This window comes from Emiliania huxleyi (genome assembly GCF_000372725.1).
Source record: "Emiliania huxleyi CCMP1516 unplaced genomic scaffold EMIHUscaffold_242, whole genome shotgun sequence".
NCBI classification, from domain to species: Eukaryota; Haptophyta; order Isochrysidales; family Noelaerhabdaceae; genus Emiliania; species Emiliania huxleyi.
Window position 1 is genome coordinate 149,810 of NW_005200233.1, and position 23,978 is coordinate 173,787.

Sequence of the window (23,978 nt, forward strand, 5' to 3'; positions counted from 1 at the left end):
AGCCTTCGCCGGGGCGTCCCAGGTACTGCTGGCATCGCTCAGGATGGACCGTGCACGCGGAGCCGTACTTGTCCATTGCTCTTTGTTGTTCTGCAAGGCGCGCACAGGGAGACGCTGAGAAGTCGGAGAGCGGGCGGTGGGATGGAGCGAGGCCACAGAGTGCGGTGGCGAGGGCGGTGCGGTGGCAGTGAGAGTGATGCGGTTGGGCGCTGACCGCGGACAGCAGAGGATGGCGGCGAGGGCGGCGGTGGCAATGCGTGCCTCGGGTGTCGCAAGCAAGGGGCTCGTAAGTCCTGGTAAGGCTAGGCGCCGGGTTTGTGAGGAGTGTATATGGCGAGGATGCAATCAGCAGGCAATATGAAAGTTAGGAGGAAGAAAAAGCCTCATCGCAAACCCTGTCAGCAGTCCTCCTACGGGAATGTACGTACGTAAGAGCCACATACATTGAATGAAAAAGTCCCTGGCCTCCAGACTCCAGTAAGTACGTGTATGTACGTGACATGTAGTGTTGAGTCCGTGTCCACTAGCTCCGAGTAGAGGGGGCGTTCTGCAGTTAAGGGGAAACCCGGTACACGGAACCAACCCTCGGAGACCCGTGTTTGCTTTACGGCCCTTGCCCTGCGAACGCGCACCCCCGGGGCTAGGGCTCTCTTGCCCGCAATGCGGGCAAGAGGAACCCGACACCGATCATCCGGCTCGCTGGGTGCGCTTCTTAGCTCCCCGGCCCTGGATGTGAGGTTGATGACTGCACTCCAAGTGCTCCAAGTGCTCCACTACTTGCACCCTACTCGTCTTTGTCTTTATAATTAATTTGTTTGAACAATCAACCAAAATTCAGCGACTGCTGCGAGGGCGGCGAGCGAGACACTGAGCTCCGCGCACTCGCACAATTGACACAGTGGTGACGCGATGGTGACGCACACAGCGGCAGCGTTCGCGGCGCAGCGCCGACGGCGGCCCCGCGCCGCGGCGCTCTGAGTGAGGCAGACTGCCCTGCACAGCCTGCTGGGCACTCCCGACCAGCGGCACGCCACGCCCGCCGCGGGCGACGCAGGCGGCGAGCCGACACGCCTCTCGCAGGCTTGGACAGCACTGGCGAGGTGAGCCAGCCAGCGCCGGCCTCGGAGGCGGCTGCAGTAAGAGCAGCGAGCCAGAACTCGTTTATTCACGAGGCGACCCCAGGGTAACTATAGGGGCGTGCCGCTGTGAATAAACAGCGAAGAAGACGCCCGGGTGGTTTGCTTTGCTCGCGGCCCGCTCCTCAGAGCAGCCTCGTTCCACCTCATGCCAGAGTGCACTACTGCCGCCTTCACAGTGCGCAGTTCGTGGGCGAGCCGGCGTCACGCCATCGACAGGCGATCCACGCTCCCGCGCCCGCCGCTGCGGCCGCTCTGCCTCGTGCCTCGCACCGGCCGGGCTGTGGAGCGGATCCACGCCACGGAGCTGTCGCCGCGCGTGTTTGCCCGGCACCAGCGCGAGGGCACACCGCTGCTCGTCGAGGGCACGCTCGGCGCGCTCGCCCGAGAGGACTGGGGGCTGAGCGGCTTTGCCGCGGCGGTCGGCGCTCACCTGCCGCTGACGTGCCGCATCCACGGTGGAGACGGGTACGCGACGAGTCCCGATCGGTGGACGGGCCGGAAGCACATGCGGAGCACGGTGACGACGACAGCGCCGCTCTTCGCTGACTCGATCCGGTCCGGCATCGCCGCCGCCAACGGCTGCGGCGAACGTCTCTTCACCACTTCTACTGCTGTGAACAGGTTCGGCGTCGTTGTCGGCGGGGAGCCTTCTGCAAACAGCGTCTCTTCGCAGCTCTTCCCGCTGTGAACAGGTCCGGCATCGCCGCCTCCAACGACTGCTACGTCCAAAGCGATGTCGCCTCGTCGCGCGCCGGTGCCGTCCTCGCGCCGCTCTTCGACGCCGTCGGCGAAGCATGCGGCTTGCGCATGCACGCGCTGCTACGGCCTAGCACGATACCTCCAGAGCATCGACTCCGGTGTGGGCTCAGGCTCCGTGGTGCGGTATTAGGCGCGCGCTGTACGGCCGCCTCACTGACTAATTCGGTCATTCATTCACCACGGATGACTTAGTTAATCAGGCACGCGCTGTACGGCCCGCTGGTCAACGCGTGGTGGGGGCCGGCGGGCCCACTACTTCCTACGACACTTCCTAGACATTTCCTAGACACTTCCTAGACACTCCCTAGACACCTCCTAGACACCTCCTAGACACTTCCTAGACACCCCCTAGACACCTCCTAGACACCTCCTAGACATCTCCTAGACACCTCCTAGACATCTCCTAGACACCTCCTAGACACCTCCTAGACACCCCCTAGACATTTCCTAGACACCTCCTAGACATCTCCTAGACACCTCCTAGACACCTCCTAGACACCCCCTAGACATTTCCTAGACACCTCCTAGACATCTCCTAGACATCTCCTAGACACCTCCTAGACACTTCCTAGACACTTCCTAGACACCTCCTAGACACCTCCTAGACATTTCCTAGACACTTCCTAGACATTTCCTAGACACTTCCTAGACACTTCCTAGACACTTCCTAGACACCTCCTAGACACTTCCTAGACACCTCCTAGACACTTCCTAGACACTTCCTAGACACCTCCGAGACACCTCCTAGACACTTCCTAGACACCTCCTAGACACTTCCTAGACACTTCCTAGACACGTCGTAGGCGGGCCACACCGAGCCCCTCCATATCGACGTCACCGATGGGACACTGCTGCAGCTCTCCGGGGAGAAGGAGGTGCTAGTCTTCCCGCCGAGCCACTGGCGCGCGCTCCGGCCACACGCCGTCGACCCACAAGGCGATTGCTGTTGCTGCGCGTGGTCTTCGTACGGTTCTCATTCTTCTTCTTCTTCTTCTCAGGCATGTCGTGGGCCTTTTCGCGCCTCGCCCTTCGCCGTGCGCTCAAGGCGGCGGCAGACTCTGGCGGCGGCGGCGGCGGCGGCGGCGGCGATGGCAGCGGCGGCGGCGATGGCAGCGGCAGGGGCGGGGGCGGCGGCAGTGGCGGCGGCGAGGGGAGCGGCGGCGATGGGAGCGGCGGTGAGCTCGATCCCGCTCTGCGGGAGGCGCTGGCGGCAAGGTACGAGGTGACACTCCGTCCAGGTACTCCCCATATCTCCCCATATCTGCCCATATCTGCCCATATCTCCCGGTACGAGGTGACACTCGGTCCAGGTACTCCCCATATCTCCCCATATCTGCCCATATCTGCCCATATCTCCCGGTACGAGGTGACACTCCGTCCAGGTACTCCCCATATCTCCCCATATCTGCCCATATCTGCCCATATCTCCCGGTACGAGTAGCCCTCCGCCTCCTCGCTGTACACTGTAGTCGGCCCCGTGTGACCCACAATCTGCCGTGAGAGCGCCATATCTCCCCATATCTCCCCATATCTCCCCATATCTCGTGTGACCCACGGTCTGTTGTGAGAGCGCCGGTGTGAAGAGAGCGCAAGGGGCTGGTATCGATGAGATTCTGATCTCCTGCCCATTTGTGATGTGTGTGTGTGATGAGGGATTTGATCAGAGAGGCTTGCCTCGGCTGCACCTCGGCCACATCTCGGCTGCACCTCGGTCAAGGCGAGCTGCTCATAGTTGGTTCGCCTGGGACGAGGGTGGTATGTTTTGGATGCCTCTCGGCTATGTCTATGTCTCTCGGCTACCTCTCGGCTACCTCTCGGCTACCTCTCGGCTACCTCTCGGCTGTACCTCGGCCGCATCACGGCCATATCTCCATCTCTCGGCTGAATCTCGCGCAGGCGAGTTGCTCTTCCTCCCCGCTTGTGCCGCGCACGAGATACGCGGCCTTGGCCCCTCCGGCGGCGGTGGCGGTGGCGGCGGCGGTGGCGGCGGCGGCGGCGGCGGCGGCGGTGGCGGTGGCGGCGGTGGCGGTGGCGGTGGCGGCGGCGGCGGCGGCGGCGGCGGCGGTGGCAGCGGCAGGGGAGGGGGCGGCGGTGGCGGCGGTGGCGGTTCCAACGGCGACCCTCACCACGTGCTCTCTGTGAACCGCTTCTGGGCGACGTCGGCCGAGGCGGTGGCGCCGCACTTGCCGCCGGACGCGCGGGTCGCCTATTTAGCAGACCCCACGGGGATGGGCGCCGCATCCGCCTCGAAAGGGTGACCCGCGGTTTAGTGTGTGTGCTAGTGAAATTACTCACGTGCGGCTCTATTTGACTACTGAGTACCTTACACGTCTGTACGCACGCGCGGTTCGTTTCTGGATTCTTGCCCGCACACGACACACCGCTGAGCGCTGACCGGACAGCTGCAACATGGCTGCGGAAGCAGCGGTACGAGGCGTCCAGGGGCCCCCCCCCCACCCCCCCTCCCCTCCCCCCCCCCCCAGGGGCGCACCGCGCCTCCCAACACCCTGTGGGACCCCCGCGGCGTGGGGTAGTAGAGGGACCCGCCCACTGGGCACGGCGACTGCCCCGCCGACGCTTCGCGCGCGCTTTCGAGAGAAAGGAGAAGTAACAACTCCCAAACCCCCCCCGGGGCCCCACCACCCGACACACGTTCGTTACAGAGTCGCGCAAGGGCAGCCGCAAGCCACGTCCACACCTCACGCAGCACCCACAGCGCCGGCAACGGCAGCGCCCGCGTGGCACGCCGCGCATACCAGGCGCCCGCGCGCACCGCGCGCGGGCGCGTCACGCACATCGTCGATCACTCCGCCGCATCGGGCAGCTCACACACTCGCGCGCCCAACACGCGCCACACACCCGCCCCGGCCAGAGCTGCAAGTTCAGGAAGGCATTCTCGACGTTTTCGACGGCCTGCGGGTCCGCGTCCGTCGTCGTCCGTGTGGCACGCGCAGGGCCCGCGTCCGTCGTCGTCCGAGTCGTACTCGCCGCAGTCGAACTTCTTGGACATCTTGGAAACTGCAGCCATCAATCAAGGGTCCCACCAGCCCTACATCACCACCACCAACCAACAACCCAACCACGCGGCAACACAACGCGTGCTGTGCCACACTACCACGCAGCACATACCTCAAAGACTGACTCTGCAGAGGTTTGCCCACATTCCAATCTGCCCGGCCTCGACGCTCAGGTTGCTCGGCAATTCGCAGCAGCAGCCAGCACGGACGTCCTGTGCCAGCCCGACCGTGACAGACGCGCCGCGCCGGCGTGGTGCCTCGCGCACAGCGCTCGCTAGATGGACATGGACGGCCCACTGCTCGCGCAGATGGCCGGCGAGCTGCTGCACGTCCCAGAGGTTGTGCAGGTGCGGCGGATGGTAGTACATGGACTCAAACCTGCCTCCGCGTGCACGCATCCGTGCGATCGGGGAGAGGCAGGGGCACGTCTCGTTCGCGAGGTCACGCTGGAGCAGGGCCGCAGATCGCGCGCGATTGAGCAGATGGATGCCCACGGTAACAACCGTCCAATTCTGCCGCGCCCACATCGCCTCATGCCATGCACCGCACGCGTCCCCGCCGTGAGCAGCGCGGAGTGGCACCGGGGCGGTGCTGAAGACCAGCGCTGGCGCCGCCCCCATCATCGCGACTCTCGCAGCTCGTCGCCACCCTGCGAGCCCATCGAAGAGGTCCCTCGCGTACACCTCGAGCGCGGTGTGCCGCATGTCATCCCACGCGCCGAGCTGGACGACGTGGCAGTCCGGAGCTGCACTGTCGACGCTGGCGCGCAGCTCGACGAACGGATCGCTCTGCAGCCTTCGAGCGGTGGTGAGCATGCGCCACGTGATACGCATCGACGCAGCGCGCCGCTCCATTGACCAATTGCGTTCAGCTGCCCGGACAGGTCGGAGCTTACTGCAACCTTGTGCTTCCGGGCGCTGCGGACGTTGACCAGATCGCCTGCATTGGAGACGATGGCGTCGGCGAAGCCAAGCAGCGCAATGTTTCGCTCGACGCCCAGCCAATCCGATGGATCGAAGCCGTCACCTCGCGTGAGCTGCTGGTACAGCGACAGAAACAGCCCACGCGACGAGGAGTCGCCGAACACGTAAACCCAACGATTTCATCCGCAGCCAGGTCTTGAGGAGCATGTGGCCACTGGCGAGGTCGACGCTCTCAAGCTTGTAGAACTGAAACTCGACGCGCACGTCGGTGCCCGCATACGAGAAAGTCGTGCAGTCGGTTAGCGCATGGTCACCGAGGTTGGCGCAGCGGTTGGATCGGTCCGACGTTGGCACCACATCCTTGGAGTAGTTTGCGAGGAGGGCGGCACGCAGGGCGACCACGTTGCTGCTGTATGCGACCGCCTCTGTACTGCTGTAATTCTGGCCGGACGTGGCCGGCAGTGCGAGCGCCAAGGCGACGAGAGCGCGTTGCATCGCTCACGTGCAAACGGACTAAACCAGGAGTTGTAACCGACAAAGATAATTACGGGAGGGTATAGTCGAGCGCGTCAGAACAAGGACGTCGACGTGCAGCTGCTGCTGTTCGAGTCGTTCGGTGGGTTCGGGAAGGGGGTCCGCGAGATCCCTGGAAGGCGGCGAACGTGCTACAGAACAAGCTGACGCGGGCGCAGTACCTCGCTCGATCGATGAGGTAGGTGACTTGGACCACCAAGAATTGGCTATGCAGAAGCAGCGTATCTCAGTCGTTCTTCACACGGCCATCGCAGAGCAGATTGTGGATGAGCTTGCCTGCGGCGAGGGCGGTCAAGTGCACGGAGCTTCAGTGCCTCGCCGCCCTCGCAGGAGTCGCTTTGGCTTCCGCCTCTGTCCACATAGCCTTCGATGTTATGAAACAAACGCAAGGCGGACATGGCATATCGCTCTCGGGCCCACAGACATCCCGCACACCCGCCGCCCCCCGCGCGCGCCCACCCCGGCCGGGAGAATTGATTTCTTCTAAGCGCTTGTCTGTCGTCCTCCACACCGCCGTGCGTGGCGTGGCAGACGGTGAACGAGCTAGCGTGCGGGGAGAGCGGCATTGTGCATGGTGCGGAGTGCATTGCCGTTCTTAACGGAGTCGCTTAGGCGGCTCCGGTGGTGAGCCGGTGTGTGTGCCAGTCCGCGCCAGTCCGCGCCCTTGTCGTGCTAGTGTGCTGTGAGAGAGGCTTGGGCTTTAAGAATTCTTCTGAGGCTTGTATCTTAAGAATTCTTCTAAGGAAGCCGTTCCGGCCCGCATGATCGCGACGCCCTCCGGGCCGGTTGCGAGGTCTGGCACGCGCGCCCGGCTGTGCAGAAGTTCTGCCCTCATCCTGGGAGGGCTCTGCCTCACGCTTGTCGCCTTCGCTTGTGCGGCCGGCGCGCAACCAGCTTCAGAGAAACTGCACGGCCACACTTCCTTCGCCACCTCCACCGCCGAGTGGCTCCCGAGGCGCCACCACCACCATCGCCACCACCGCCGAGGCCGCTTCCAAGGAGGGCGCGGCTTTCACTTCACAGTCGCACGGAGCATCATGAGCGGGCTGGCGCATTCGGCCGCCTTTGTGGTTGAGAACGAGGTGTGGGGCGCCGAGGCGGCCGGCTCGTGGTTTCTTGAGAACGTGCTTGCGAAGGAAGAGTCGTTTGTTGAATCGATGACCGACGGCGTACCTGGGCACAACTCGACGTACTCGTACTTCTACTACGAGCTCGAGGCGGAGGCGACGGAGGCGGAAGAGTCGATATTATTTCGATGAAAACGTGACAGCTGTGTCATAAATAAAGCCGCAGGCCAGCTCCACGATTGCCACATCGCATTTTCTCGTGCACCAAAGTTAATGAAGAGCGACAGCGCGCGGGCGCACATCCAAACACAGGCACTATAGGGCCGGTCTCCCACTCTCATCCATCAAGCCGGTTCGTCACCCGTGGCGACTGGCGAGGAGGCGGAGCGAGTCGCCCACCAACACGCCCTTCCGCGCTCCATCGCAATCCCACATGCCCACACACATCAGCCCGTCCACACCTGGAGACGAGACCCCGTCGTGCTCAGCTGGGCGAGGCCGTTGTGCCGCTGCCGCTTGTCGCCCGGCCGCAGCCCGAGGGGCACCGAGACGGCCGCGCCGGCGCCGTCTTCCTCGCAGGCGGCCTCCCACCCCGCGCCGCCGACCCGTTTTGAGTGGCGGCGGTGGCGGTGGCGGCGGAGGCGGCGGAGGCGGCGGAGGCGGCAGCGGCGACAGCTGCGACAGCGGCGGCAGCGGCGGCGGCGGTGGGCGCGGCGCTCGGGACCGGCGCCCGCGGTGGCGGCCTCGTCCTTGCCGCCGCACCCCCCTCCTCGGGGGTCGCGGCGCGGACATGCCCAGCGGCCGCGTCCCGGACATGTCCAGTGACGCGTCCGGACCGCAGCCTCGCTGGCGGTCCCTTGGCGTCGACCTTGGCGGGGGAGCTCCGAGCAGTCTGCGAGAAAACGCCCTCCTCCTCCGCATCCTCCGCCAACGGCACGAGGAGTGGTGCCGCTGGAGGCGAGGGCGGAGCCGGCGAGGCGCGCCGCGCCGGCAGCGATCCGGCGGTGGGAGCCCGGCCGCCGCCGCCGCCGCCGCCGCCGCCGCCGCTGGCCGTGTCCGCGTCGGGCTTCTTGGGCAGCGCGCCGAGCGCGCCGTTGGCCGCCGCCGTCATGCGAAGCTTGAGCGGGGCGGGCGGAGGGGCGGCGGGCGGCGCGCTGCTCGGGAGGGAGATCCTGAAGGCCTGCGTGGGGTATGCGACAGTCAGGGCGGGGCGAGGGGAACGCGCGGAGGCTGGGGTGGGCAAGCGGGGCGGTTGGAGCGCTGCGTGTTGAGCGGCGGCGTTGGTGCACGACTGGATTGCGATCGAGGACAGCCGAGGGTGCGACTCTTCCGAACTGCTTGCTCGAGTACAGGGATGCAGCCCTCCGCATCTAAACTGGGCGGCTGCCGGCAAGCGAGGCGCGTCTGCACCCGCCCGCGGGCCGGCGGCGCCTACTTTCAGGCAGTCTCGGGTGATCTCGGGGGTAAGCCCACCACGACACCCGCCCGCAGGGCGGCCGCACGTTGGCCGACGGCCGGGCGAGCAGGTCTCGCCGTGGCGGCCTCGCCTCGAGCGCCGCTGGCCAAAGTCGCGCTGTGGGGGGGAGGGCGCGGTAATGGGCAAACGGCGGGAGGGAGGGGGGCGGGCTGGGGAGGGGGCAAGGCGTGTGCGGCGAGAAGGCCGGCGAGGAGGGAAGGTGGGCTTCTCACCCGCTCGGCGTGCCGGCGCTGCGCCTCGCGGCGGCACCGGCGGCACCGGCGGCAGAGGCGGGCTCGTCCTTGCCGCGGCCCTGCCTGCGCGGGGCCAGCGGGGCGCGGAGAGGGGCGGCGCGGGGCTCGACTCTCTGGTCCACCTCCGAAGCGGAGGCGGCCGGCGGCGAGGCTGCACCCGCGGGGCCAGAGGCGGCGGCCAGCGGGACGTCGCGGGTGGCGGCGGCCGGCTTGCGGCCGCTCATGCCGTCGCCCGCCGTCGGTGCCACCGCCCGGCCTCTCGTGGCGGCGGAGGACGGGCGCGGCGGCGGGGCGGTGAGGGCAGTGGCGGGAGGCTGTGCCACCGACGAGGATTGAGTCGCGGCGGCTGTCGGCGGCGTGGGAGGCGCTCTCGCTGCTCGTAGCCAACCTCCCGGCGGCGCCGGCACTCGCGGGCGGCTGCGCGGCCACGCCGCTGCCGCTGAGCGGGCTGCTCGCACCTGGGACGGGCGCGGGCGGCGCGGGCGGCGGGCTGTCCGCCCTCCTCTCGCCCCTCGTGGGGAGGCGCGGCTGCTGGAGCACCACGCGGAGATGGGCGACACGCAGACGTGCGCCGTCCTGTCGCGCGTCCTCGAGCTCGCGCGCCTAGATGCGGCTGCAACGTGTCCATGTCTCCCCACCTCTCCCCACACCTCTCCCCCCTCTCGCGCACGCCTAGTTGCCAGCACCGGGCTCACCAGCACTCACGCTGCGAGCGCTTCTACGGCTCTACTCGGGGCCTCTGTCATCACATAAAAACACAACCCCGGACCCAACGCACAGCACAGACAGTCGAGAAGGGAGAGACAGCAACGACAGTCAGAAGTCAGCGCTGGGTACCAGGAAGGCGAATGCGATGACGGCCTCTAGTGTGAGCTCTAGCTAGCTAGTGAGCTCATACGCTCTGTCATCACGCGAGACGCCGAGTGCCGGTGCGCGGTCTCCCCCTCTAGGCTCGCAATCGCGCCACCGCCGCCGCCGCAGCCGCCGCCCGGGCTCGCACCGAGCGCCGCGGGTGGTGGGCAGGCCGACGCGGCCGTCGAGAAGCTCGCGCCGCGCGCCTCGCGGCGGCGGTGGACGGTGGGGTACTAATCCTTGTCCCGGGCATCGAACACGAGTGCCAGTGCGAGCCAGTCCCGTGCCCAGTGTTGTGCGAGGGAGGTTTGTTGTAAACCCAACGCGGCCAAAGGATATCCACCTAAAGAAAGAAAGAAAGAAAACAGACAACCCAAGGGAGGGATGGGAGAACGGCACGCCGCCACCACACAGGGATTTTAAGGAGAGGGGTGTGGTGCGCTAGCCGTCGCCCACCCTTGGGCGTCCGCCTCTTCTGGATATCCACCTCGAGAACCTCGAGAGGCTTGTAAAATTCTTCTTTTTTGTGGTGCCCGCCGTTCTCCATGGCGCGCGTAGCTATGACAGGGACCGCGGCCGCGGACCCGGTGGCGGACGGGGCTGGCGCGCAAGCGCCGGCCACCGTCGTGCCGCCGGGGATGCGCAGCGGACCCTGGAATAGCTACGATAAGGCGCAACTGGAGGACGCGGTGGGTGTCGCAAGGTTGTTCGGTGCGTCCTGTGTCAGGGTGATAAGGCCTGGCTACGCGACCATCGAGGTCGACCTGAAGCACGAAAAGGCCGCGGGCGACCGCGAGTCGGTGAAGGCGGCGGAGCGCTCGTACATCGAGCGCACCGCGCCGAAGAAGAAGGAGCTCACAGATGAGCAGCTTGCGGCAAAGGCCGCGTCTCGCAAGGCCAAGAAGAACCGGCAGAAGGAGCGCCGGGCGAAGGAGGCTGGCGAGCGCGCGGCCGCGAGCGAGGCCGAGCGCGTGGAGCGCCCGCGCGCGCAGCTACGCGCGAACATCGAGTACGTGATGGACGGGCTACGGTCTGCAGCTGCGCGGGCGCGCAGCCAGGCCGGGTCCAAGACTCGGGTCACATATTCGCTGCCCCCAGAGAGGGACGACGGATATCGGCGCGGCCCTAGCGTGGTGTGCGCCACGGTCCCCCAGGGCACCGTGGCGACGACCGTCGCCTCGGACTGGCTCGCGAACGAGCTGGCCGAGCACGGAGAGATTGATGCGGCATGCCGCGACAAATATGTCATGCACCTGATGACGGCCGCCGGCGCCTCGGCGCCGGCCGACGCCGTGTTCAGGTTCACGGCTGGCGAGGCGATGCAGACCGAGGACGACGACGAGGACACCGGCTCCGAGGAGTATTCCGACGACAAGGCGTCCGACTAGCTGGCTTCACCCATATCTTACCCTCTGCCCCCCCCTCCTGCTACCCCCCAGGCTAGATGTAGCCACAGATAGCCCCACACAGCCCCTTACCCCTTCACCCTCGCCTCGCTGCTTGGTGTTTCTGAACACGTAGACGACCACGCTGTGGGGGTTGTGTTATAGGAGTAGGAGTGGGGTGCAGGTTGTGCTCACCCACGGCACCGGGCCGGTGCTTGCACTTTGAATGCCGTGGGGCTCCTGCCCGTGTCCGGGCGTGGAGATGCGAGGGTCGCCCCCCCTTGCCCCACCACTTTGTGTGTGTGGAGACGTTTACCTTACCTACCTTATGTGCGTGCAAAGTGTCTTTTCTTTCGCAGGCCGCTGCGCGGCGCCCTATCTCGCCACCACTGACGATCGGTGGGAGGTGCCTGGCCTGCGCCAGGCATACGTCGCGCATGGCATGTGCGGCGGGCTCTGCCGAGGATGGGGCTGCTGCGCGGCGCGGGGCGTGGCGCAGCCGCAGGATGGGAGCGGCGAGGCGCGAGGCGAGGGCGAGGGCGAGGGCGAGCTAAGCTCGGATGGCGACTCGGACCGGTCTGCGGGAGACCCTGTGTGGGGCTCGGCGGCGCTGGAGGACGAGTGGCGCGCCGCGTCTCTCGCGAGGCAGGCGGTAGGCGACGCGGCGTACGCCGCGGCGCATGCTGCTGGCGCTTCGCGGGCTGAGGCGTGCGACGCCGCCGTGAGGGCGGTGAGGTTGGACGAGGTTGAGGCTCAGTCCTCGTTCCTCGTGCGCGCTGGGTGGTACGGCTCCGGCCGTGATGGGGGCGGGGAGGGGGCGGGGGCGACGGCCGCACGGAATCGCCGCCGGCGGGGGGCGAGGGCGCGGGCGAAGGAGGAGGAGCCAGAGCCCGGGGAGGATTGGGAGGGGGAGGAGCGGCCGGAGGAGTACGCCGGCCTCTTTGACGACCCGTAAGGGGCCGTCGCCTGCTGTGCCATTTGTAGTGCCAGTCCGAGCCAGTCTGCTGTGAGAGGGGCTTGTATAGTAAAATTCTTTCTCTAAACACCCAGCAAGCTAAAGTGTGTATATGCTCATCACTGCGGCCGCTCCCGCCCTCTCCGCCGCGTCTCCGCCGGCGAAGCACCTGGTCCTCGTGGTGGCAGACGACCTCGGCTACGCGGACCTTGGCTACGCCGGAAGCCAGATCGCGACTCCGAACATTGACAAGCTCGCGTCAGCCGGCGTCAAGCTGGCTCACTTTTACGTGCAGCGCGCATGCAGCCCGACGCGGGGCGCCCTGCTGACCGGCCGCTACAACATCCGCTATGGCTTCCAGTCGGGAGTCCTCACGAGTCAAAACAACTGGTCGCTCCCGCTGGATGAGACGCTGCTGCCGCAGTTTGTCAAGCGAGTCGACGCGCGGAGCAAGTGCCACGCGGTCGGGAAGTGGCACCTCGGGTACCACCGCTGGGAGCACACGCCCACGTTCCGCGGCTTCGACTCGTACCTCGGCTACTACTCTGGCGACGAAGACTACTACACCCATCAGGGCGACTGCGGAGGGTTTGACTTGCACGATGATTCGCGACCAGACTGCGGCGCCGGCTGCTCGCGACACGCTTGGGAGGCGGTCGGCGAGTACTCGACGCACCTCTTCACTCGGCGCGCGGTGTCGATCATCCGCGAGCACGACGCGGCCGCGCCGCTCTTCCTCTACCTCCCGTACCAAGCAGTGCATGTGCCCGACCAGGCGCCGAACTCACCTCACCTCACCTCACCTCGGCTCACCCCGGCTCCTCTCGGCTCCTCTCGGCTCCTCTCGGCTCCTCTCGGCTCCTCTCGGCTCCTCTCGGCTGCCTCTCGGCTCCTCTCGGCTCCTCTCGGCTCCTCTCGGCTGCCTCTCGGCTCCTCTCGGCTCCTCTCGGCTCCTCTCGGCTCCTCTCGGCTCCTCTCGGCTCCTCTCGGCTCCTCTCGGCTCCTCTCGGCTCCTCTCGGCTCCTCTCCGCTCCTCTCGGCTCCTCTCGGCTCCTCTCGGCTCCTCTCGGCTCCTCTCGGCTCCTCTCCGCTCCTCTCGGCTCCTCTCGGCTCCTCTCGGCTGCCTCTCGGCTGCCCCTCGGCTGCCTCTCGGCTGCCTCTCGGCTGCCTCTCGGCTGCCTCTCGGCTCCTCTCGGCTGCCTCTCGGCTGCATCTCGGCTGCCTCTCGGCTGCATCTCGGCTGCATCTCGGGCGAGCTCACCCGCACGTGGAGCAGGTGCCGGCGCAGTACGTCGCGCCGTACAAGTTTAATTAATTAATTAATTAATTAATTAATTAATTAGGTGCCGGCGCAGTACGTTGCGCCGTACAAGTTTGCCAGGGTGGAGGGGACGAACGCGCGGAACCTCTTCGCGGGCATGCTCTCTTGCTTGGAAAAAAGATTTCGCGCGCGGAAAAGGGATATAGGCGCGGAACCTCTTCGCGGGCATGCTCTCTTGCTTGGACGAGGGCGTTGGCAACGTGACGCGCGCGCTGCGGCGCAAGGGCATCCTTGCCGACATCTCTCTCTCTCTCTCTCTCTCTCTCTCTCTCCCTCCCTCCCTCTCCCTCCCTCCCTCCCTCCCTCCCTCAATCCCTCCCTCCCTCCCCCCCCCCCCCCTCCCTCCCTCCTTCTCCCTCCCTCCCTCCCTCCCTCTCCCTCTCCCTCACCGCAGGAACCCTCTAGGAACCTTCTAGGAACCTTCTAGGAACCTACGGAACCTTCTAGGCATCCTCCAGGAAGCGTCTCGAACCTTCTCGGAACCTTCTCGGAACCTTCTCGGAACCTTCCCCCAGGCATCCTTGACGACACGCTCCTCTGGTTCCAGACGGACAACGGCCCTAGAAGCGGAACACGTGCATGTATCCCAACCAGCATACGTGTTCATGTCTCGCAACCAGCACTCGAGAGGGCACGTATTCAGCTGTACTCGGCCGTATTCCGCTGTATTCACTGCATTCGCTTCCCTCGTCTTCACGCGGCGCTCTGAAGACGCTGCACAATACCGTATACACGCCCTGAGGTTGGCGTATTCAGCACGTAGGACAACGGCGCCGCCACGCCGGCGTGCGGCGGGTGGACCGGGGGGCAGAACTGGCCGCTGCGAGGCGGAAAGTGCACGGCGTGGGAGGGGGGGTTGCGGGGCGTCGCTTTCGTCTCCGGCGCCGCCATCGCGCCGAGCACGTGGGGCGGCAGGCCCCCTGCGCCATCCGCTCTCTCGCGCTGAGGGTAGGCGCTGGCATCGCGCGCAGCCAGCGCGGCACGACGGCGGCAGGGATCGTGCACACCGTCGATGTGCTAGGAACCTTCTAGGAACCCTCTAGGAACCTTCTAGGAACCTTCTAGGATCGTGCACACCGTCGATGTGCTGCCGACGCTGATCGCCGCCATGGGAGGCGATGCGGGGGAGCTCGCTGCGGCCGGCTCCGCGCTCGGCGGCGAATCCTCACACCACGGCGCCTCTTCACACCGCACCTGCTGTGAACAGGCCGGCTCCGAGCTCGATGGCGTCTCGCAGTGGCCAATGCTCTCCCGCGGAGGGGCGGGCGCACGGCAGACTGTGCTGCTCGAGGCCCCACATCTCCCCGTATCTCCGCACACCTCCCCGTATCTCGAGCACGGCAGACTGTGCTGCGCGATATCTCCCGGTATCTCCCCGTATCTCCGCACATCTCCCCGTATCTCGAGCACGGCAGACTGTGCTGCGCGATATCTCCCCGTATCTCCCCGTAGCAAAAGGAGTGGATGGCTCTTTGAAGTATGGGTATGACTACCATCTCCACAGGCGGACCCGCTCGCTAGCCCGTACAGCAACCGGCCGCCGGGCTTCGTCTGCTCCGGCGACCAGCACGCGACTCGCCACCCCCACACCCACGGTACCGAACCCATCCCCCTACCCCCACGGTACCCGAACCCTAGGCGACCAGCACGCGACTCCGTACTACGCCCTGCGGCAGGGGAGGTGGAAGCTCCTCCTTGGCGACCCGGGCGCGGACGACAACCGCCACCGCAGCACCATGGTACCGAACTCATCCCCCTACCACCACGGTACCCGAACCCTAGGCGCGGACGACAACCGGCACCGCAGCATCGGCAACGGCTTCTGGTGCACGGGCCAGCCGTCCTAGAAGCAGCACATCTCCTCATATCTCCCCATATCTCCCCGTATCTCTCCCCGTATCTCCCCGTATCTCCCCGTATCTCCCCGTATCTCCCCGTATCTCCCCGTATCTCCCCGTATCTGGTGCGCAGGCCGGCCATCCTAGAAGCGGAACATCTCACCATATCTCCCCGCATCTCCCCATAAAGACCGTCCTCCCGCCCTCATGATTGTGAATTCAACACATGAACAGGATGTGCCCCCGCCGACCGCTACCACACCACCCACGGGAATGAACCCACACTCTACTCTGGAGGCATGGTACCAGGCCCGCCGTGCCCCGCGGACCACAACAACAGCGCGACGGCGGCAGGGCCGTGGACAGTCGACTCCGTGCGCGCCTCGGACGCGGGTGCAGCCGCGGCCTCCGTCGGACCGAAGAGCCCTCCCATGGTCTGCGCACAGGTGATGCTCTTCGACCTGGAGAGCGACCCCACGGAGAGCACCAACCTCGCGTCCTCCCAGCCCGACCTCGTGCGCCGGCTGACCGCCCTCGTGCAGGCGATCAACGCGAGCGCCGTGGACAGCCGCGGCGTGTGCGCGCCGCACGAGCCGCAGCAGTCCCCGGCCCTGCACAACGGGACGTGCACGCCGTGGCTCGTGTAGATCTACAGTGTGCGTGTGACGGGATAGAACCCTGCACCCTTTCGTGCTCCTTCGAGAGATGTAAAGACAAAACCGACAAGCGACATAGAGAACAGGGGAAATAACTCGCACTGGTCGGCCACAGGTGCCGAGAGAGATCGACGGGCCGAGGTCAGGGTGGTGAAAGAGCTACGGCTTTAAGAGCCCCGTACAAGTGTGAGGGCCGCGCGGCCGGGCTAGATCGCGTTGTCCGTTGATGTTGTTGCCTCGGAAGGCCTCGACCATGTTGCGCATCGACCGTCGCGGCTCTCGCGTGGCGCGCCGCTCGAGCTTTATCAAAAAGAGGCGCCGCAGCCGCAGTAGCCCCGCCCATTGACGTCGATCGCGTGGAGGCGTGCTGATCCGGCCACGCGGCGGGCGTGCATCAGCGAGGTCGTGCACGAGGATGCCCACGTTGGAGGCGTACGAGCCGATGAATGCGTCGCACTCGGACATGAGCACCATCTGAGCGACGAGGGCCATACCCTCGTCTTTAAGAGCGTCCGTCGCCTCCAAGCCCGCTGTCGCTGCGGCGCCCGCCAGGGCAGCCTGGGCGGCAGCCAGCCACTGTGTGAGGTTCGCGTACCTCTCGACCTTCTTGCTGTTGTGGTCCACGATGTCTTTGAAGGAGTGCGACGGTGTATCATTCACTTTATGCCACCGTTGCATATCCGGATATGCAACGGTGGGCTTGATGTCGCGGTGGACGATGCGGAGCTCGTGCAGGGCCTGCAGCCCGGAGAGGGCCATGAAGGTCAGGCTGCGGATCTGCGACTCGGAGTACGAGTTGACGCCGAATGGCTCGGGCGAGAAGCGCTCGATGAGCTGTGCGTAGAGGTCACCTCCAGGCAGCCACTCCATGACGAGCTGCGCCGAGTTGGCTGTTTCGAAATAGTTTGCGAGGTGGACGACGTGCGGGTGGTCGATGCGGCGCATGATGGCGAGCTCCTGCATCGCCGACGCGCGCGTCGTCTCGTCGGCAAGCGGCAGAACCTTGACCGCCATACGCACGCCGCTCTGCATGCAGACGGCCTTGTAAACCTGGCCATACTTGCCTTGCCCAAGCATCTTGCCGATGACGTACCGCTCTTCGCAACCGACCAGCCTGACCGGCTCAAAGGCAATCATGGAGCCGCGGGAGGAGGAGGCGGGCTCGTACTCGGGAAGCCCCGTGGCCAGGAGGAGGCGGGCGTTGACGGCCGCGGTCGCAAACGTTGACGCCGCGCGCAGGGTTGCAAACTCGACCCACACCTCACTGCGGCCACGGGAGAGCAGCCCCATCCGGGTGGCGTGGTGGCGCCGGGCCCCCTTCAGCGGCTGCACACGCACCCGAGCGAGCTGTGACAGCGCGATCGCGTCCGTCGGCTGAGCCGGCTTCTCGCCTCCGGCCGAGAGGTCGAGCGGGAAGGAGAGGATGTGCTCGGCTGTGAGCACGAGCCAGCGGCCGCGCCACAGCCGGAGCCAGCGGGCCTGCTTGCGGCAGCGGCTCGCGAGCAGCACCGTGTGCGGCAGCACGGCGGGGGGCGAATCAGGCGGAGTCGCAACCGACGGCTGCATCATGCATCGGGGAGCGGTGTGCGAGTGCGTGTACTCACTCACACACACTCACACACTCACACGGTGCGCAGGGGACCGTGCGTCGCCGATAATGGGCTTCGGGACGTTTTTACTTTAGAATTTACTTTAGAATTGATTTTGCGGCGGGCACCGCCGCCCCCCGCCCTTTCTTCGTCCCTTTTCTCGTCGGAACGGGTCCGGAGGTCTCGGATGGGAGAGGCGGGGCTTCGGGGACGGGCGGTGCTAGTGAGTGTGGGCTCCACCATCGTGTGATTGCGAGAGGTGCGAGAAGCTAGCTTCGACTGCCGCCGTGTTGCGTCCGCCCCGGCGAGGGCTCGTCCCATCAGCGGCAGCAGTGCCCCCCCCCCCCCCCCCCCTCAGCCCCCCCCCCATTTGAGCAAGGTGGGGTGAGGGCTGAGGCGACATTGACATCAATCAGATTTACAAGATCCACAAGAATCCGCAAGAATTCTTAAATTACAAGCCTCTCACACAGCACACTGGCACGACAAGGGCGCGGACTGGCGCGGACTGGCAGCCACACACACCGGCTCACCACCGAGAGAGAGAGAGAGAGAGAGAGGGGCATGTGTAACGACACTGCTAGAGATGCCTTTCGGGGCCCAGAGATAAAACTTCTGTGATGCCATGCGTGACCTAGTAGTGTCCCCAGCTATGGGCGTGTCCACGTTGGAGCCAGGTGTGGTGTGGGCGCGAGAATAGCTCCGCCGTTCATGGAGGCAACCGATGCGAGTCGACTGGTGTGTGTCGTCGTGGTTTCGTATCAAGAATTCTCTCTCTCTCACCACCGGAGCCGCCTAAGCGATTCCGTTAAGAACGGACCTCGGCAATGCACTCCGCACCATGCACAATGCCGCTCTCCCCGCACGCAAGCTGGTTCACCGTCTGCCACGCCACAGCGGTTATTTTTGCGCACTTTCCAGGTAGCTAGGTACTTTCCGGGGTTTGCCGCTTACTCGAGTATCCGAGTCGGTCGGCGCCGGGTTCTGCCGCTCTGCCCGGCAAGGGAGAGTTTGTTTAACCTGAGCCTTCTCCCATGGAGGCGCCTTGGACAGCCGTGGCTGCGGAGGGCCGGGCAGGGGCGGACGGCGCTTCGTTGGGCGCAGCAGCAGCAGCTGTGGACGCGCCGCTCCTTGGCCAGCGCATTGTGCTCGGCGGGCTCTCCTCCCGCCCCGAGCTGAACGGGCAGCGGGGCGAGGCGCGGAGCTTCGAGGGCGGGTGGTACGCGGTGGCGCTAGAGGGCGGCGGCGAGAGCGTGCGAGTGCGGCCGGACAATCTGTCGCTGGCTGCGGCCGAGCAGGCACCGAGCGGTGCTGCGGCAGTCTTCGATGATGTCGTGACAGCGGCTGAGCGAGGCGAGGAGGCGGCGGTGCTGGCGTGGCTTAACGGCGGCGGGCGGGCCGACGCGACGTACGAGAGAGGCGAGACTAGCGGCCTCACGCTGCTGATGGGCGCCGCCGGCAACGGCCACGAGCGGTTGGCCGAGCTGCTGCTGCAGCACGGCGCGGAGATCAACCTGCAGAGCAACGAAGGCTTCGCCGCGCTGATGAGCGCCGCCAGCTTCGGCCACGAGCGGGTGGTCGAGCTGCTGCTGCAGCACGGCGCGGAGATCAACCTGCAGAGCAACGAAGGCTTCACCGCGCTGATGATCGTCGCCCAGGAAGGCCACGAGCGGGTGGTCGACTTGCTGCTGAAGCACGGCGCGGAGATCAACCAGCAGGACAGCAAAGGCTGGACCGCGCTGATGACCGCCGCCCGCAGCGGCCAAAAGCGGGTGGTCGACTTGCTGATACGGCGCGGCGCGGAGATCAACACGCAGAACGGCAACGGCTTCACCGCGCTGATGCACGCCGCCAGCTTCGGCAACGAGCGGGAGGTCGAGCTGCTGCTGAAGCACCGCGCGGAGCTCAACCTGCAGAACAGCGACGGCTGCACCGCGCTGATGCTCGCCGCCTACTTCAACCACACCGCCGTCGTGCGGCGCTTGCTGCGGGCGGGCGCAAACACGGCGGCGCAGACACGGCGGCGCGCTGACACGGCTGACACGGCGGCGCGCGCTGAGAACGGCAAGACGGCGCTGCAGCTGGCCAAGGAGGAGGGCTGCGCCGAGTGCGTGCACGTCATCGAGGAGCATGCGGCGGCGGCGGAGGCGGAGGCGGAGGCAGCGGCAAGGGAGGCGGTGAGAGCGGCGGCAGAGGCGACTGCGGCGCGGCATGCCGAGGCGCTGCTGGCGGAGGAGGAGGCGGAGAAGGAGGAGCGCGCCAAGGAGAGCAAGAAGGGCAAGAAGAAGAAGAAGAAGAAGAGCGGCGGCGGCGAGGCAGACAACGAGGCGCCTGGCCCCAGCGCCACCGCCGATTTGCAGCCGCCAACCCCACCGCCAGCCCCATCTCCTCCGCCCGCCGACGCAGCCGCCATCGCTGCGGCGGACGAGGCGCTGCAGAAGGCCGTGGCCGCTGGCTCGTACGAGGGCGTGGCGAGCGCGCTGGAGGCGTGCAGCAGCCTCGCGAGCCCGGCTGTGCTGGCGGAGGCGAGGCGCGTTCGCGACAAGCTCAAGGAGGCGCGGAGGCGGGACAGCCAGCGGTTGCGCAAGGCGCATGGCGCGGCGATGGGCGCGCTCAAGTCGCTCGACACCGCAGACAGCCCCTCCGCGCTCCGAGCGGGCATCGCCGCCGCCAGGCCGCACGTGGGCGCGCTGCCTGCTTTGGCCGAGGAGGTTAGCGCGGCAGAGTCGAAGCTGGGAGAGCTGTCTGTCGCCGCCGCGCCAGCCGCGGCGGAGGCGGCTGTTGCTCGGCCAGTCGAGATAGCCCTGTCGGACCTCACCGCGGCTACCGACGGGTTTGCAGAGGGCAAGCTGATTGGCAGCGGCGGTTTCAGCCACGTCTACGAGGCGTCGGCCGACCTCCACCTCTCCCTCGCCGCGCCTCCACAGCTGCGCCACTTGCCGCTCGTCGTCAAGCGGGCAAAGTCGGGCCAGTCGGGCGGCCTGTCTCGGGCGGAGCTCGAGGTGAAGCTTCTCAAGGCGGTGAGCCACCCGCATTTGCTGCCGCTGCTCGGCTACTGCCTCTCGCCCGACGGCGTCTGCCTCCTCTCGCCGCTGATGCGCGGCGGTTCGCTCGAGGCGCGGCTGCGTATCTCGGATCCCGACCGAGCGGCGCAGCTCCGGCGGCTGGGGATGGTGGAGCCGCCGAGGCCGCTGACGTGGCGGCAGCGCGTTCGCATTGCGTGCGAGGCGACCGAGGCGCTCGTCTACCTCCACTCGAAGGGCATCGTGCACCGCGACGTCAAGCCAGACAACATCCTGCTCGACGAGAAGCTGACCGCCGTCCTCGCCGACACGGGCTTCGCCAAGGACCAGCGGCCGGACGCGTCTGTTCGCTGCCGCTCGACTGCCCTCTACATGTCCACGGGCTACCTCTGCCCCTCCATCACCAAGGGCGGCGAGTACTCGAGCAAGACGGACGGCTACGCCATCGGCATCACCCTCCTCGTCTGCCTCACCAGCCGCTCCGAGGTGCAGCTCACCGACCGGTGCGAGGACGAGTTCGAGGAGGACTGGACCGACATCGACGCAGTGAAGCTCGCCGATGTGGCTGCGGGCTGGCCAGTCGACGCGGCGCGCGCAGTAAAGGACCTCGCGCAGGCGGGGGACGGGCAGAAGAGCCTCTGCCACCATAGCTTGCGCAAGCGGCCCACACTGCCCGAGGCGCTGCTGACGCTCCGGGCGCTGCTGTCTGGCGCGCGGGGCGGGGCGGGGGTGGAAGAAGCTGCGCCGGCCTTTGGAGACGAGGCCGCTGCGACAGCCGCCCGCACCACCGGGTACGAGCCTTCGCCGCTCTCGGTGCAGGTGCGCGGCATGCGCACGGGCGGCGACGCGCAGGCGCGCATCCAGGACAACATGATGCTCGCCTTCAAGACGCTGATGCCGCGCCTCGACGCCGTCTACGCCTCGCGCTCTGCGGCGGCGCCCGACGGCTTCGAGGAGCGCATCAACTATTGGCACCGCGAGTGCGGCCTGCCGACCGAGCTGCGGAGCCAGCTGCACTCGCTGCGCATCTGGGCGAACGCGGCAAGGCACCACGACGCGGCGAGGTGGAGGAGGGACGGGCCGCGCAGCGAAGGGGAGGCGTCGCGGCTAGTTGCCGAGGTGACGGAGGCGATCGGGGCGCTCGAGGGGTAACATTTGTGTGTACGAGTGTTCCTCGAGGTCGTATGGTACAGGTATAGACCGTCGTCGGTGTGTTGTGTGAGGCCATGTGCGAGGCGCGCGTGAGGGGTCGGGGGCGTATAGCGGCCGTAGAGACTCGAGTAACTGCACATTCGAGCCGCTCTGTTTGTCCCCAAGAGTGTTGCGTGCTCCTTGCTTTGAAAAACCAAAGCTTTGTTGTGGTCAAAAAAAAAACCACATCGATCGCCCTACATGGCCGACTCCCGCAAGCGGGTCCGGGCTCGCCTCCCTCGCCTCCACCGGCGCGTACCCCGACCGCCCTCCCCGCCGACTGCGCGCCGCTGCCGGCTTCTCCGCCGGCGGGCCCGCGAGCCGGCGGCAGCAGAGCCAACTCCCGACGCAGCCGCCCACCCACGCGACGGCCACCTGTTCGAAACGGCACGCGCGTGAGCCGAAGACGCCGTCCGCAGCGTCGCCCGCCCGGCGGTCGTTGCGACCGCGGCGAGGGCCGCCCACGGCGGGATCGCGTCGTGGCAGAGGGGCGCGCGGCCGAGTGGATCGGCGGACGGGGTAACGAGGAAAGTATGCCGGCGGGCCGCGCGAGGCCGAGCTGCAGCGCCGTGTAGTAGCAGCGGCCGAGGAAGGGGCGGGACAGCCGGCCGCACCGCTCGACAGCGTAGCAGTCTTCGACCTGAATCTGTGGTGGCGGTGCGTCGCTCTGTGGGTGGCGGTGCGACGCTCTGTGTGCCGCTGCTGCTGCACGCTCACCGCCCTGCTGTCAACGAAGACGCCACGCGCGCACGTGTGTGGCGCGCCGGGGTGGCGCCCCACCGCGCCCCCCAGTCAAACTCGTGCTCGTCCCCCTGCAAGAGGCAGGGGTGTCCCAGCCGAAGCCTCAGACCGCCGCCGCCGCCGCCGCCACCGTCGCCGCCGCCGCCCTCACCGCCGCCGCCGTCACCGCCCCCACCGAGCCCGCCGCTGCCGTCGCCGCCGCCGCCCAGCCCGCCGCCGCCCAGCCCGCCGCCGCCGTCGCCGCCTCCCCCCTCGCCGCCGCCGCAGCCCTCGCCGCCGCAGCCCTCGCCGCCGCAGCCCTCGCCGCCGCAGCCCTCGCCGCCGCCTCCGAGCCCCCGCCGCCTCCCTCGCCGCCTCCACCGTCGCCGCCCCCACCGAGCCCGCCTCCGCCGTCGCCGCCGCCGCCCTCGCTGCCGCCGCCCTCGACGCCGCCGCCGTTACCACCGCCACCGCCACCGCCGCTGCCCGGCCCGCTGCCGCCGTCGCCGCCGCCTTCGCCCCGACGGCGCATCGGCGGCTCGGTCGCGCAGCAACCCGCTTCACGGCATCGTCTTGGGGTTGTGCTCGCGCGCCGGCCGACCTCGCCGAGCCGCCAAGGGGGGCATGTGCCGAGCCGCCGAGGGGGGCATGTGCGTTGCGCCGCTCAACGGCCGTGGAGGGCGAGCGCGGTGGATGCGCGCGCTTAAAAGTAAGTGCTACATTGTGCGTGCTGTATGTCGGTCTGCACACTGTACAGTGCCACGGTGCCAGTGGGGTGTGAGCGTTCTCCCCGGTTCTCCTCTCACCTCTGTTTTCAGTTTTTGCGCTCTGCGAGTCGTTACTCGCATTTGATTTTGTGGGTTTAAATCGTATTGTACTCAGGGCGCGAAAGCACAACCCCGCGCGCACTCCGGAGGGTGGGAGGTCACAGTGAGGCGTGTGAGACGAGGGAAGGCCCGAGCTCCCCAGTCCCCAGGCTCGCGACTAGCTAGACCGCGATAGCGAAAGCGTACGTTGGGAACGTACTCGCGCCGCGCGCTGAGCAGCGCGTCAGGTGCGTGGGTAAGGGGCATGATTGAGCTCATGCTCATCGCTCACCGGCCGCGGTCGACTCCCCCCCCCTCCCCCTCCTCTCCCGGCTCTGCGGCGGACGAGGGCGGCGGCTGCAGCGGCGTGGAGGCCATGTCGACGATGCGGCAGCGCGCGGGCTCGGCTTCGGGCGCTCCGTCGGTCTGCCGCGGCCGCTTCGATGAGGGGCTCCCTTCGGCCGGGTGGATGGTCTGGAGGATCTCCGAGAGC

The 23,978-nt window shown here is 66.9% G+C and overlaps 5 protein-coding genes across 5 annotated transcripts in view; 4 read left to right on the forward strand and 1 right to left on the reverse strand.

Annotated features, from left to right (window-relative positions):
* Nucleotides 1-10,546: 10,546 nt before the first annotated feature.
* EMIHUDRAFT_115156 (hypothetical protein) lies at nucleotides 10,547-12,341 on the forward strand (the record flags this gene model as incomplete). The annotated part of the gene is made up of 3 exons (XM_005778602.1): nucleotides 10,547-11,379; nucleotides 11,552-11,597; nucleotides 11,811-12,341. The coding sequence occupies 3 exons, from the start codon at nucleotides 10,547-10,549 to the stop codon at nucleotides 12,339-12,341; spliced, it is 1,410 nt and encodes a 469-aa protein (XP_005778659.1).
* Nucleotides 12,342-12,453: 112 nt separating this feature from the next.
* EMIHUDRAFT_457393 (hypothetical protein) lies at nucleotides 12,454-16,147 on the forward strand (the record flags this gene model as incomplete). Its single annotated transcript, XM_005778603.1, has 9 exons — nucleotides 12,454-13,104; nucleotides 14,426-14,496; nucleotides 14,610-14,676; nucleotides 14,870-14,953; nucleotides 15,167-15,257; nucleotides 15,301-15,401; nucleotides 15,445-15,487; nucleotides 15,810-15,874; nucleotides 15,947-16,147. 9 exons carry the CDS (start codon nucleotides 12,454-12,456, stop codon nucleotides 16,145-16,147), a joined length of 1,374 nt encoding a protein of 457 aa, XP_005778660.1.
* A 708-nt stretch (nucleotides 16,148-16,855) lies between these two features.
* EMIHUDRAFT_73629 (hypothetical protein) lies at nucleotides 16,856-17,293 on the reverse strand (the record flags this gene model as incomplete). The annotated part of the gene is made up of 1 exon (XM_005778604.1): nucleotides 16,856-17,293. A coding segment is annotated over one exon (438 nt), but the record flags the coding sequence as incomplete, so codon positions are not given.
* Nucleotides 17,294-20,348: 3,055 nt separating this feature from the next.
* On the forward strand, nucleotides 20,349-21,299 carry EMIHUDRAFT_73631 (hypothetical protein; the record flags this gene model as incomplete). Its single annotated transcript, XM_005778605.1, has 1 exon — nucleotides 20,349-21,299. A coding segment is annotated over one exon (951 nt), but the record flags the coding sequence as incomplete, so codon positions are not given.
* Nucleotides 21,300-23,861: 2,562 nt separating this feature from the next.
* EMIHUDRAFT_236947 (hypothetical protein) overlaps nucleotides 23,862-23,978 on the forward strand; it is a gene marked incomplete at both ends in the record, with an annotated part of 466 nt that continues 349 nt past the window's right edge. Inside the window, one exon of the mRNA XM_005778606.1 lies at nucleotides 23,862-23,957. Coding sequence (XP_005778663.1) covers nucleotides 23,862-23,957 — 96 coding nt within the window. The remainder of the gene's footprint in view (nucleotides 23,958-23,978) is intronic.